At 31.8% G+C, this 12,477-nt stretch overlaps 1 protein-coding gene across 1 annotated transcript; it reads left to right on the forward strand.

Moving 5' to 3' along the window:
* The first annotated feature begins 1,875 nt into the window (after positions 1 to 1,875).
* LOC103491159 (probable polyamine transporter At3g13620) lies at positions 1,876 to 4,229 on the forward strand. Its single transcript, XM_008450984.2, has 2 exons — positions 1,876 to 2,824; positions 3,664 to 4,229. Exons 1-2 carry the CDS (start codon positions 1,897 to 1,899, stop codon positions 4,227 to 4,229), a joined length of 1,494 nt encoding a protein of 497 aa, XP_008449206.1. The 5' UTR covers positions 1,876 to 1,896.
* Positions 4,230 to 12,477: the final 8,248 nt, after the last annotated feature.

Genomic DNA, 12,477 nt, shown 5'->3' on the forward strand with positions numbered 1-12,477 from the left:
TAATTAATGATTTATATGCTTAAAGTCATAATTTATTATTAATCAAACTAGTTCTGAAATTTCAATAAAGAAATTCACAATATTTCTATAATTTTCATGATATCCATGATTTTTCTTGGAATATATGTTGATATACCCGTAAATTTGGGTTATTGATGTTTATATACCAATAACGATATTTCGATCCTTGGCTGCAACTAGTCTCATAATTAACTTAACCTGTAATTATTAATAGTAAAAATAAAACAAAGTACCACCAAAGATCTATTGACCAAAATAAAGTTGGGTATGAAGGAGGCCACCGTGAGATTCAAGGGGGGAAAATAAGAATATCACCCTAAAGAAAAGGTTAAAATTGGAACATATGATAAATAATAATAGAACTTACATATTTTATATCTGCAATATTGGAAATCTTAAAGATATGCTTCTAAAATATCTAATTTAATTAGTTTGCCACCCATTACTATTTCTCATTTTAAAATTTCATGAACTCAAACTTTAATTGTAAATCAAATTTGGGCATTTTTTAAAATAATAAAATAAATTAAAATATTTACTAATTATAGCAAAAAAAAAATTATTCTATCAATGATAAAAATCGATAGACTTTTATCACTCTATTAATAGCATTGGTAGAATATTATCGGTGTCTATCAAATGTTGTTATTGATAGAATCTAAAATTTTGGTATAATTTATAAATATTTTGTCAGATTTGCTATTTTCGACAATTTTCTATTAAATTTTATATCACTATATTAATCGATTTAAAATTTTCCAAATATGTGAAGCACCTGTACAAAAATGAATTTATGGATGACTTTATTCATGAAGCCAACTTTAATATTAAATTAAATTTTATATCATTATATTAGTTCATTTTTTAAAGTTTAAGAAAATTCTCGAGCTACCTTTTTCTTCATTTAAAAAAATGATTATAATAAGTCTCTACTATTAACATGTTTAATACATCGACATGACACTTTGAATCGATTAAATTTATAATTTAGTAAGAGTAATGTAAAGAGAGAGAGAGATAGATTCTTCCTTTACTTTCACTGCACCATTCGTATTTGCATATTAGTTTTTTTTTTTTTTTTAATATTTATTTTAGACATGTAGATCCAAAGCAATAATAATGTTGAGTTGTTAAATAGCAAAAAGAATATCCACACAAAGAACACTTACTAACAAGTGAAGTTGAATACGGAGTGGTTGTAAGTTAAAGTCTTCCACATAGTAATGAAGAAGGAGACAACAAAAAATACATATTAAAATTTAGACCCAGTCATTAACACGTAGATAAAGTTTTAATATATTTATTGCAATAAAAAATTAAAGAAGAATCGTAACACCAAAACACTCTTCATTGAAATAAAATGATTATTGCAATTATACTTTTAAACTTTCAACATTAAAAATTAAATGTTTAAATTCATCCCACTTTAGAATGGAATATTTAAATCTACATAATAACATAAATTATATTAATTATCTAAGTTTGAATCATTTGTGAGGATAAGTTTTACTATTATTACAAGTTTAAAGGTTTTATTTTAACTTTTTTTTTTATGTTTAGAGTCCAATTATTAATATTGAAAAGTTTAACATGGTGATCAATATGTATACAACATAGATTATTAATCTATCTATCGATTTTTAAAAGTTCGTAACTTTAACAAAATAAACTAAAAATATTATAGGTAATTATAATTAAATGCAATTTTAGAAATAATAACTAAGTATATAGAAACAATTTAAAACAATTACAAATATAGTAAAATATATGATAATAGACTTCTATCGCTCCTTTTACGATGTTTCAACTATTCAATTCTACTGACTATATATATTTTCTGACTAGAATTTCTATGTTACAGCTGAAATAATCAACATGAATCTCCAAGAGTTCAGCAATGACAACAAACAAGCTTTACAAATCCAATCTGCTGCCTCAAACCCATCAATCACGGATGCAACCACCGCAGCGGTCACCACTCGAAAGAAGCTAACTCTGCTGCCTCTTGTATTCCTCATTTACTTCCAAGTTGCCGGAGGTCCTTATGGCGAAGAGCCAGCGGTTCAAGCTGCCGGATCGCTGTTCGCAATCATTGGCTTCATTGTCTTTCCATTCTTATGGAGTGTCCCAGAGGCACTGATCACGGCGGAACTCGCCACCACCTTTCCCGGTAATGGGGGTTTTGTAATATGGGCGGAGCGAGCCTTTGGACCCTTTTGTGGCTCCCTCATGGGCACTTGGAAGATCTTTAGCGGAATCATGAACATTACTGCCTTCCCGGCGTTCTTCATCAGCTACGTTGAGAAAATATTCCCGGCCTTGGAATCTGGTTGGCCTCGTCGAATTTCCATCTTCATTTCAACGATACTCCTCTCACTGCTCAACTACGTCGGGTTGACAATCGTTGGATATGTCGCCATTGTTTTGGCTTTCTTCTCGTTGTTACCCTTCATTTTAATGACCTTGATGGCCATGCCGAAGATTCGGCCTCGCCGGTGGTTTAGCTCTGGCGAGAACGGTGTGAAAAAGGACTGGAATTTGTATCTGAATACTCTGTTTTGGAATCTCAACTTTTGGGACAATGTAAGTACAATGGCTGGTGAAGTTGAGAATCCACACAAAACTTACCCCGTTGCCCTATTTGTTTCTGTTATATTCATCTCTCTGTCTTACATAATTCCGTTGCTTGCCGTCGTCGGTGCTGTCCCAGTGGAACAAACTGCGTGGGGCTCAGGGTTTCACGCGCAAGCCGCTCAGTTCATTGCTGGAAATTGGCTTAAAATCATCCTTGATATTGGTGCAGGTTCGGAGCAATAGCTTCAAATTTTCATTGATTCACAAAATCATTTCATATTCAAACATAAATGTTTACTAATACACTCATTTATGGTTGAATTTTTAAGATTATAAATGTGAAATAATTTCTAGAAATCATATTCTCTATTTTTTTTTTCTTTTAAATACGAAAATTGTTATAAATGGCAAAATACTGAAGTTATTCATAAAATTATTTAGAAAACTTTAAGTTCTATCAATAAAAGACATGAATAGAAACTATCAGTGTCTATCAACGTCACTAATAGACATTGATAGAAAAAAGTCTATCATTGTTTATCATTGATGTATAAAATCAAAATTTTATCAATATTAATATATTTTACAAATATTTTGGTTCATTTTGCTATTTTTGAAAATATTCCTATAAATATTATATAATTATTTTGAAAAAATGGAACAAAAAATATTTCAAGGCACTTTTAAACCTTTTTAAAAACTTGTGAATTAAAAAGGTACCTTTTAAAAAATCTAGGAAACAAATAGATCTATTCTTATAAAATTGAGGACTAAAAAGATACGACGTTTTTAACCTCTCAAAGAACCTATTAATTAGAAAATCGAAATTAAGTTTAAGGTTTAATACACTTTTGAAATAGTTTGAAGAACTAAATAAACCAAAATCCCCGAGTGGAGAAGACTAAAACTTAGCTTGTAGTTCAATCATGATTACTTTAGTCGTTAAACCATACGATAATTGGTTTTTAACTATATATAATTTTGTTGCAAATTATGGCTTCCCTCAACACACGTCTCTAACATAAATTAACTCTTTCCATCATCTAATTTGCCTTACTCTTGATTCAGGCTTATCAGCAATCGGCATGTACGAAGCGCAGCTAAGTAGCAGCGCATATCAAATCTTAGGTATGGCGGAGATTGGGATTCTCCCAAGGTTCTTCGCAGCGAAAGTTTTTGAGACGCCATGGATAGGAATCTTGATATGCACGGTTGTGTCCCTCGGCGCCTCCTACATGCAGTTCTACGATATTGTAGCATCAGCAAACTTCATTTATAGCTTAGGAATGTTGTTGGAGTTCACATCATTTTTATGGTTGAGATGGAAGCAGCCAGAGCTAAGAAGGCCATTCAAGGTTCCAATGGAACTGCCATGGTTAGTGGTTATGTGCTTATTTCCAATTGCTCTGTTGGTGGTTTTGATGATTTTAACTCACAAGACTGTGTTGATTGTGAGTGCTATAATGACTTCGGCTGGAACTCTATGGTACTTTCTTATGAAGCTTTGCAAGAAGAAGAAGATATTCAAGTTCAATGATAGCCCTCAAATCATTCAACAATCATATATTGAAATATCTACGACGAATCATGTCGGTACTCCGATCCAATCCGACATTGTTCAAGTTACGATCTAACGAGTTTGGAATTGAAAAAGTTTGCTAGTTTTGTATAGTCAAGATTTGTACTATCTCAAGTCGTACATCAAACCTCTCTTAATATAAAAAAGCTTAAGTTTGTTTAATAAAAGTGAGGGTATATATATATATGTGAACATCTAACCTCGAGTGATGGAAACCATATCAATATCATTCGGTCAAGTTTTAGCTTTTTTTTTCTATGAACTATTTAACAAAGTTGTCATTGTTGTTACTTTTGTTGTTAATGTTGTTGTTATTATTGCAATTGTTCTTAATTATTGCTGTTGTTATTATCATTGTTATTATTGTTGAAAACCTAGATGGGTAACCGCAAATAGTACCAGAACTTTCAAATAAAATATGCAACTTATATTTCATTTGAGTCTATAACAGGTAAATTAAAAATCTAGTTATTTTAGGTTTTCAATTTTAAATATTTAGTGAGATTAATTAGAATTTTTCATATGGTCAATAGTTAGTCACCCCAAATCTTGAGTTTTAAATATTTTTTGGTCCTTAACGTTAATGTTACACAATGGCTTATTAATTAAAAACCTAACTCATAACCTACTACAATGTAAGAATTCAATGCTAAAATAGAGTGTTTAATGAAAATAATTGTAAGTACGAGAGTGTTTGGAAAATATTTTGTTTTTTTTATGGCTTTCAGTATTGTTTTTTTAGAAAATTGTTAAAAATATAATCAAATGTAATAAATTTTGTGTTTTGAATGATGTTATTCTATAAAGTAGGAAGAGTTTGTCAATTTTGTTTATTTTTAAAAAAAAATATTTTATTTATTTATTTTATTCGGCTCTTCACTCTTTTAGAATGATGAAAATATTGCCACCTCACATCGCTTCGTTTCCGTAAGGCACCTTATCATCTTTTTTTTTTACCTTAAATCTTTTTTTAAAAAAGATGAAATATGTTTTTTCTCCCTTAAATCTATTTTTTAAAAAACGAAACAATAACCATGCATTTTTTTCCCGTAAATCCTTTTATTAAATCAATAAGCATTCTTTTATTTTGTTCTTTTCAAAAATATAAAAAGACGACAAAGTAACCGTATAAAACAATTTTAAAAATGAAAAAAAAATCTAAAGGCCCAACGTGTAAAATATTAAAAATGTCCTGTCAACAATGTGCGTAATATATTTGATAACGCGATTTGGTACACGGTCGTTTAGATTTGACTATAGTTTGGTGCACGATTGTTTATTTTTGTTTTTTCAATTATATCGTTTAATTTGTTATACAATCCTTTAATTAATTGGGTTACACGACCATTTAGATTTGATTACACGATCGTACCCCAAATGTAAACAATTATTTTTTAAAATTTGGTATACCATCATTTAGATTTGGCTACACATTGTTTAGATTTGGATCCCAAATCTAAACGATTTTTTTTCAAAATTTGGTATACGATCGTTTATATTTGGCTACACGATTCTTTAGATTTGGCTAATATAAACGATTTTTTTTTTCAAAATTTGGTATAAACGATTTTTTTCAATATTCTTTATAAACAATCTTTTAGTTTTGGTTACCCTAATTTAAATGTCTAACTAATTTTTTAAAATTCTTATACACCATCAGATTTGGTTACCTAATTTAAACGTAAAAAAAGAAAAGAAAAGACGATACGATCCATGCAGTGAATGAAAAAGAAAAAAGAAAGAGAAGAAAGAGAAGAAAGACATGCACGCATCTAAAAAAAGGGAGAAAAACGAGAAAGACGATAAAAAGAAATAGATTTGGTTACCCAAATCTAAAAATTAAAAAAAATTAAAGAAATAAGAAGACTACAAAGAAGATATAAAAAAATCTTAGAGATGAGAAAAAGATGAAAGGGCAAACCTGAAATATTTAAAAAATGGTTAACTTTATGAGATTTGTTACACGGGCCGTTTATATTTCACTAATTTGTTATATTTAGAAAAGTTTCCCTTTTTTTTCTCCTAAATCTTTTAAAAAAAACAATGCACAATCGAAATACCATTGTTGAAAAATATAATATTAAGAAAATGATATATAATAGGGTTCTTTTCAAAAATATAAAAAAACGACAAAATATTTACACTGTATAGAACAATTCCAAAAACGTAAAAAGCCCAGAGGTCCATCGTGTAAAATACCGAAAATGCCCACCATCAACCACGCCGTCAATAACACGCATGTAATATATTTGCGACCATTTAGATATGGCTACAATTTATACGCGATCGTTTAGATATGGTTCAATATATACGCGATCGTTTAGATATGGTTCAATATATATGTCATCGTTTAGATATGGCTATAATTTATACGAGATCGTTTAGATATGGCTACAAGGCGATCATTTATATATGGTTATAATTTATACACGATCGTTTAGATATGGTTCAATATATACGCGATCGTTTAGATGTGGCTATAATTTATACGCGATCATTTCGATATGGCTACAAGGCGATCATTTAGATATAGTTAAAATTTATACGCAATCGTTTAGATATGACTACAACGCGGTCGTTTAGATATGGCTACAATTTATCTTTTTAATTCTATCGTTTAATTTTGTTACACGATCGTTTAGATTTGAGGACCCAAATCTAAATGATTTTTTTTCACTTTTAATTCTTTTGTACACGATCGTTTATATTTTGCTACTCCGATCCAAATGATTTTTTTTTCAAGATTTTTTTATGTTTTTTTATACACGATCTTTTATTTTTTTTACACAATCGTTTACTTTTTCTAAATAATCATTTACATTTGGCTACTCCAATTTAAATGATTTTTTTTCAAGATTCTTTATACACAATCTTTTATTTTTTTTTTACACGATCGTTTACATTTGGTTACTCCAATCTAAATGATTTTTTTCAAGATTCTTTGTCTTATACACGATCATTTAGATTTAGTTACCCAAATGTAAACGAGTAAAAAAAAAGAAAAGAAGAAAGACGATGGAAAGATTAAACGACGTAAAAAAGAATCAGAAAAGAAGAAGATGTAAATATTAAACAATATAAAAAATAATCAAAAAAGAAGAAAGACGGTTGAAAGAAATCAAAAAATCAGGAAACAAGAAATACAATGGAAAGAAATCGCAGTGAAAAAAAATACGATAGAAAGATTTAACGACGTAAAAAAAATTGAAAAATAAGAAAAATGATGGAAAGAAATCGTAGAAAAAAAGAAGAGGAAAAGAAGAAAGACGATGAAAGAAATTGAAGAGGAAGACAATGAAAGAAATCGCAGAGAAATCATGAGGAAGAAAATGGCAAACCTGGAATATTTAAAAAATGGCTACTTTATGGGCTTTGTTACACGGGCCATAAATAGTTTGGTGTTTGTTACATTTATATAAGTTAACCTATATAGTATATAGATAAACAAATAAAAAAAGAAAATAAGAAAAATAAACAAAATTAAAATCACAAAATTTCCCACATTCTCCAAATTTTTTGGAATTCTTCTAATATGAGTGTGTCCATGTAATCCACCAAATATCACTACAAGAAATGAGAAATTTTCTGATGCAGCAAATCGTTGGGATATATATCCAAATGTGTCAGAGAAGTGGGTCGAGTGAAATGCTTCGGGAGAAGATTTCACGACGCAGGAAATGAAGTACATCGGGAGTTCAAAACTCCCGACATACATTCAATACGGTGTCAAGAGTTCCTTAATTCTCGACATCTCTATGAACGCATGGGGCGTTCCTAATCGTCCAACACATACTAGATGCGTCGAGAGTGAGGAACAACTCTCGACGACTACCTGCGTCCGGAGTTGTTATTTTTTTAATTGTTATCTTCATTTTTTTTTCTTGTGTAACCTATTGTACCTCTATGAGTTTTGATTGATTTAAATTCAATAAAATTTTCAAATGAAACGTTTACAAAATTAATAACTACATTGAAACACCAAAAGTTCAATTTACAAAATCAAAACATATGTCATTAAAAAAAACCTGAGAAAGTCTTATAGTGTTTGTTTGAAACAGATACATTAAAAAAAAAAAAAAAAACGTCATCACCAAACGTCATTTTCGAACAAGTCCACACCTACAATCACATGAAAGTAAAATAAATTGTTTAAACTTCAAATAAACCAAAATAGATCCCAAAAATCAAAATTTTTTCAAACAATGATCAAACTAACTCCATGATCAACCTATACCATTCCATAACAACCCAACAAATTCACTCCAACATAAACCTACCCCATAAGAGAACCCAATATAACAACTTTGACTCTTTGTACAAATGTAACAACAATAGAATACAAACTTCTTACACAAAAACTAACTTTGGTGTAGCCTACCCAAAGTAACAATGACTTGATACTAATGGAGTGTGATATTCATCACCAACAATCAAACAAGAATATGCATACTTAAAAAAGGTGCCTTCCTACATAATTCAAGGTTGAAAAAGAATTGCTAACAAACTAAGCCAGGAAATAGATTGCGATTATTAGACTATGAATACCACATGCATGTATAGACCAAATACCATAAGCCCTCAATCTTGTTTATACAAACAGTTTAGTATTAAAAATCTATTCTAACATACACACACCCACAAGTTTCTTGCAAATTAAAGTAACAGCACTCCTAGAAGCAAAGTTCCATGTCCAATTGGAAAATTCAAACTCAATTTTTCTCAAACCAATATTGATTAAAATGAGGCACCTAGATGATGGATCTAGGCCGAGAAAGTTTCAAAAAGATAGAAAATCAACAAATAAAGCATAAAGGTGATATGGTAATTTCAAAAAGATAGAAAATCAACAAATAAAGCATAAAGGTGATATGGTGATATGAGTATGACATAAATAATTGGTAACAAAGAATAAATATATCTCTCTAACCTTTTTGGGTTAAATGATGCCCCTAAATTAAAGATGTTAAATTTTCGAGAAAGCAAAAATAACAACAGAAAAATAGTATTTCTAACAACCATGTAATAAACTTTGCACAACAAGCATATGGATTTCCTTTATATCAAAAAGATAAAAACAAAGAAACTCAAGAGAACAAGGATTAAATATGCATTTAAAGATCAACCCAACAAATCTCTATCCAGAAAAATAAGAGATTAATGATAATCATTAAAAAAAATCCAGATTCAAGCTGAAACAGAAACAAAGTAATTCAAACCTAGAGACCTGCAAAGTGACCTTTAAGCTCCCCTTCAAACTATCTCATAACAACATAACCTGTAAGGATGCAAAAAGTAAGTTCAACTCTAAAGCTACCATGATTGTAGGATAGCCATAGTCAATCATCAGAATTCAAAAGCTAGGTTTAACACCGATAGTGTTGCTGAACCAAATAGCATGTAGAGAGATTGGTTTCTCTACTTTTAGTGTGATGAAGATTGAAAATTTTTCCAACTTTGCAGACGTATTTCTCCAACTTCATGTTTCGGGAGTGGTCACGTGCCTTACGAGAGGGTTCGAAGCCATCTAAGAAAAAACAATATTATTGGTGCAAACTCATGTAAACTTATGAAATTCACCTAAAGTTTCGTCCAAGTCATGAGACTAACATGAAATGTCACCTATCGAGGATCCCATGTGAGGGGATATGTCTAAATCCTGAAACAAATCTTCTGACTCATAAAAATTGTTCAGGAATGATGCCATAGTACCTATAGACACAAAAACCAAAACTAAACAAACGAAATAATTCAGTTCCCTAAGTCTTTCATTGAAGTATCAACAACACAATGGGTAAGTGATTAGTTTAGTTTTTCCATGTCAGAAAGCATAAGTTTACAACAATAAGAACTAATCACTTACCCATTGTGTTGTTGATAACTCGCCCGCCATAGTATGAAGAGTATTAGTCGAAGGACACCATGCTTCACAAAATGCTCGAACAACATCACTGTTACGATCGTAAGTGTATAAAGAAGTTGTTATGGCACCATATAAACGAGTACTATAAAGAAGTCGCGTATTTCGACCAACTACAAGCTCCAACCACTCCCAGTAGCAGTCAATAAAGCAGAACTCTCCAGGGATCTTAGTCACAGTACCCCAACGTGTTTGGCCTTCAATTAAACGTTGTCCAAGAGTGAGAGCTCTGACAGAATTAAGAGCCTCATTGTGGATAGAAGATTGCAAGACCCGTGCGCTTTTTCCCTCAGACAAAGGTATCTCCACGGATAATCTAGAAAGAACTGAGTTGTTGTCTAAGCGTGGCCAATGATCTGCAAAAGCGTCAGCCCATGGCTTCTCCACAATGAGACTAAGTCCATCTTCTTTGGGTTGATTTCTATCAGAAAGTATTACGAGGTGTCGAACTCCAGACAAGAATCGTTCTGTGAAGTAAACCATCGTTATGTAAAAGTAAATCATCACAATCAAGTTAGTGCCGATGACATTGTCTTAGAACAAAGAATATATGAAAACAAAGTAGACGAAGTAGCAGGGCGTCATGATAGAGTTGCATCGTCTATCACGAACAAACCTCAGGCGTCGAGGAAGCAGTAGGGCATCATGATAGAGTTGCATCGTCTATCACCAACAAACCCCAGATGTTAAGGAAGCAGTAGGGCGTCATGATAGAGTTGCATCGTCTATCACGAACAAATCCCAGGCGTCGAGGAAGCAGCAGGGCGTCATGATAGAGTTGCATCGTCTATCACGAACAAACCCCAAGCGTTGAGGAAGCAGCAGGGCGTCATGATAGATTTGCATCGTCTATCACGAATAAACCCAGGCGTCGAGGAAGCAGCAAGGTGTCATGATAGAGTTGCATCGTCTATCACGAACAAACCCCAGGCGTCGAGGAAGTATTAAGACGTCATGATAGAGTTGCATCGTCTATCACAAACAAACCCCAGGCGTCGAGGAAGCAGCAAGGCGTCATGATAAAGTTGCATCGTCTATCACGAACAAACCCCAGGCGTCGAGGAAGCAGCAGGGCATCATGATAGAGTCGCATCGTCTATCACGAACAAACCCCAGGCGTCGAGGAAGTATTAAGACGTCATGATAGAGTTGCATCGTCTATCACAAACAAACCCCAGGCGTCGAGGAAGCAGCAGGGCGTCATGATAAAGTTGCATCGTCTATCACGAACAAACCCCAGGCGTCGAGGAAGCAGCAGGGCATCATGGTAGAGCCGCATCGTCTATCACGAACAAACCCCAGGCGTCGAGGAAGCAGTAGGGCATCATGATAAAGTTGTATTGTCTATCACGAACAAATCCCAGGTGTCGAGGAAGCAGCAAGGCGTCATGATAGAGTTGCATCGTCTATCATTAACAAATCCCAGACGTCGATGAAGCAGTAGGGCGTCATGATAGAGTTGCATCGTCTATCACGAACAAACCCTAGGCGTCGAGGAAGCAGCACGGTGTCATGATAGAGTTGTATCGTCTATCATGAACAAACCCCAAAAGTTGACAGTCATAGAAGCAGGGCATCCAGAAGATCACAACTTCATATATACTCGCATAGGATCTCCATTTTTTTAAAAAAAGTCGTTAATAGTAAAAAAAAGGACCAACCTTTGATAGAGCTTCAAGTTGGTGCGAACCGGAAAAAAAATTAGGTAAGCTAGGGATAAAAAAAAGAGAAAGAAAAAGAAGAGATTAACAAAAATAAATAAATAAATAAATGAAAAAGTCTTTCTTTTATAAAAGGTAAAATATATATATATATATATATAGAAAACAAAAAAATAAAAAAATAAAAGGAAAGGAAAAATCATAAATAAATAAATAATAGATTTAAAAAAACAGAAAAAAAATAACAAACAAGGAGGGAAGTTAACAAAAAAAAAGAGAAGAAACTAATTTTAAAATAATAATAATAATAATATTTACAAAAAAAAAAGAAAATTATAGAAATCATATATAAAAAAAACAAAAAAAAAGAAAGAAAAAGAAAAGATCAACAAAAAAAGTAAAAAAAAAAAAAAAAAAGGTTTAGGAAAGGTAATATATATATATAGAAAAAAAAATAATTAAACAAAAAGAAAGAAAAAGAATTATAAATAGATTTAAAAAAAACCCAAAGGGACAGCGTCCCCCCCCCCCCCACACATTTTTCTCTTCTCTCTCTTTCGTTTCTCTCTTTTCTTCTCTTTTCTTTCTTCTGCACTTCCTCTTCTTCCTCCTTGGTCTCTTCTTTTTTTTTTCTTTCTTCTTCCTTTCCCATTTTTTTTCCTTCTCCTCTATCTCTTCCGTATTTTTTTTCCTCTCTTCTTTGCATCCCATTCTTTTTCTCTCCT

The sequence above is a fragment of the Cucumis melo genome, chromosome 8, assembly GCF_025177605.1.
Source record: "Cucumis melo cultivar AY chromosome 8, USDA_Cmelo_AY_1.0, whole genome shotgun sequence".
NCBI lineage: Eukaryota > Viridiplantae > Streptophyta > Magnoliopsida > Cucurbitales > Cucurbitaceae > Cucumis > Cucumis melo.

Coding starts and splice junctions, on each gene's coding strand:
- LOC103491159 (XM_008450984.2), top strand. CDS start 1,897: ATGAATCTCCAAGAGTTCAGCAATGACAACAAACAAGCTTTACAAATC. Junction 2,825..3,663: donor CATCCTTGATATTGGTGCAG/GTTCGGAGCAAT, acceptor CTCTTGATTCAG/GCTTATCAGCAATCGGCATG.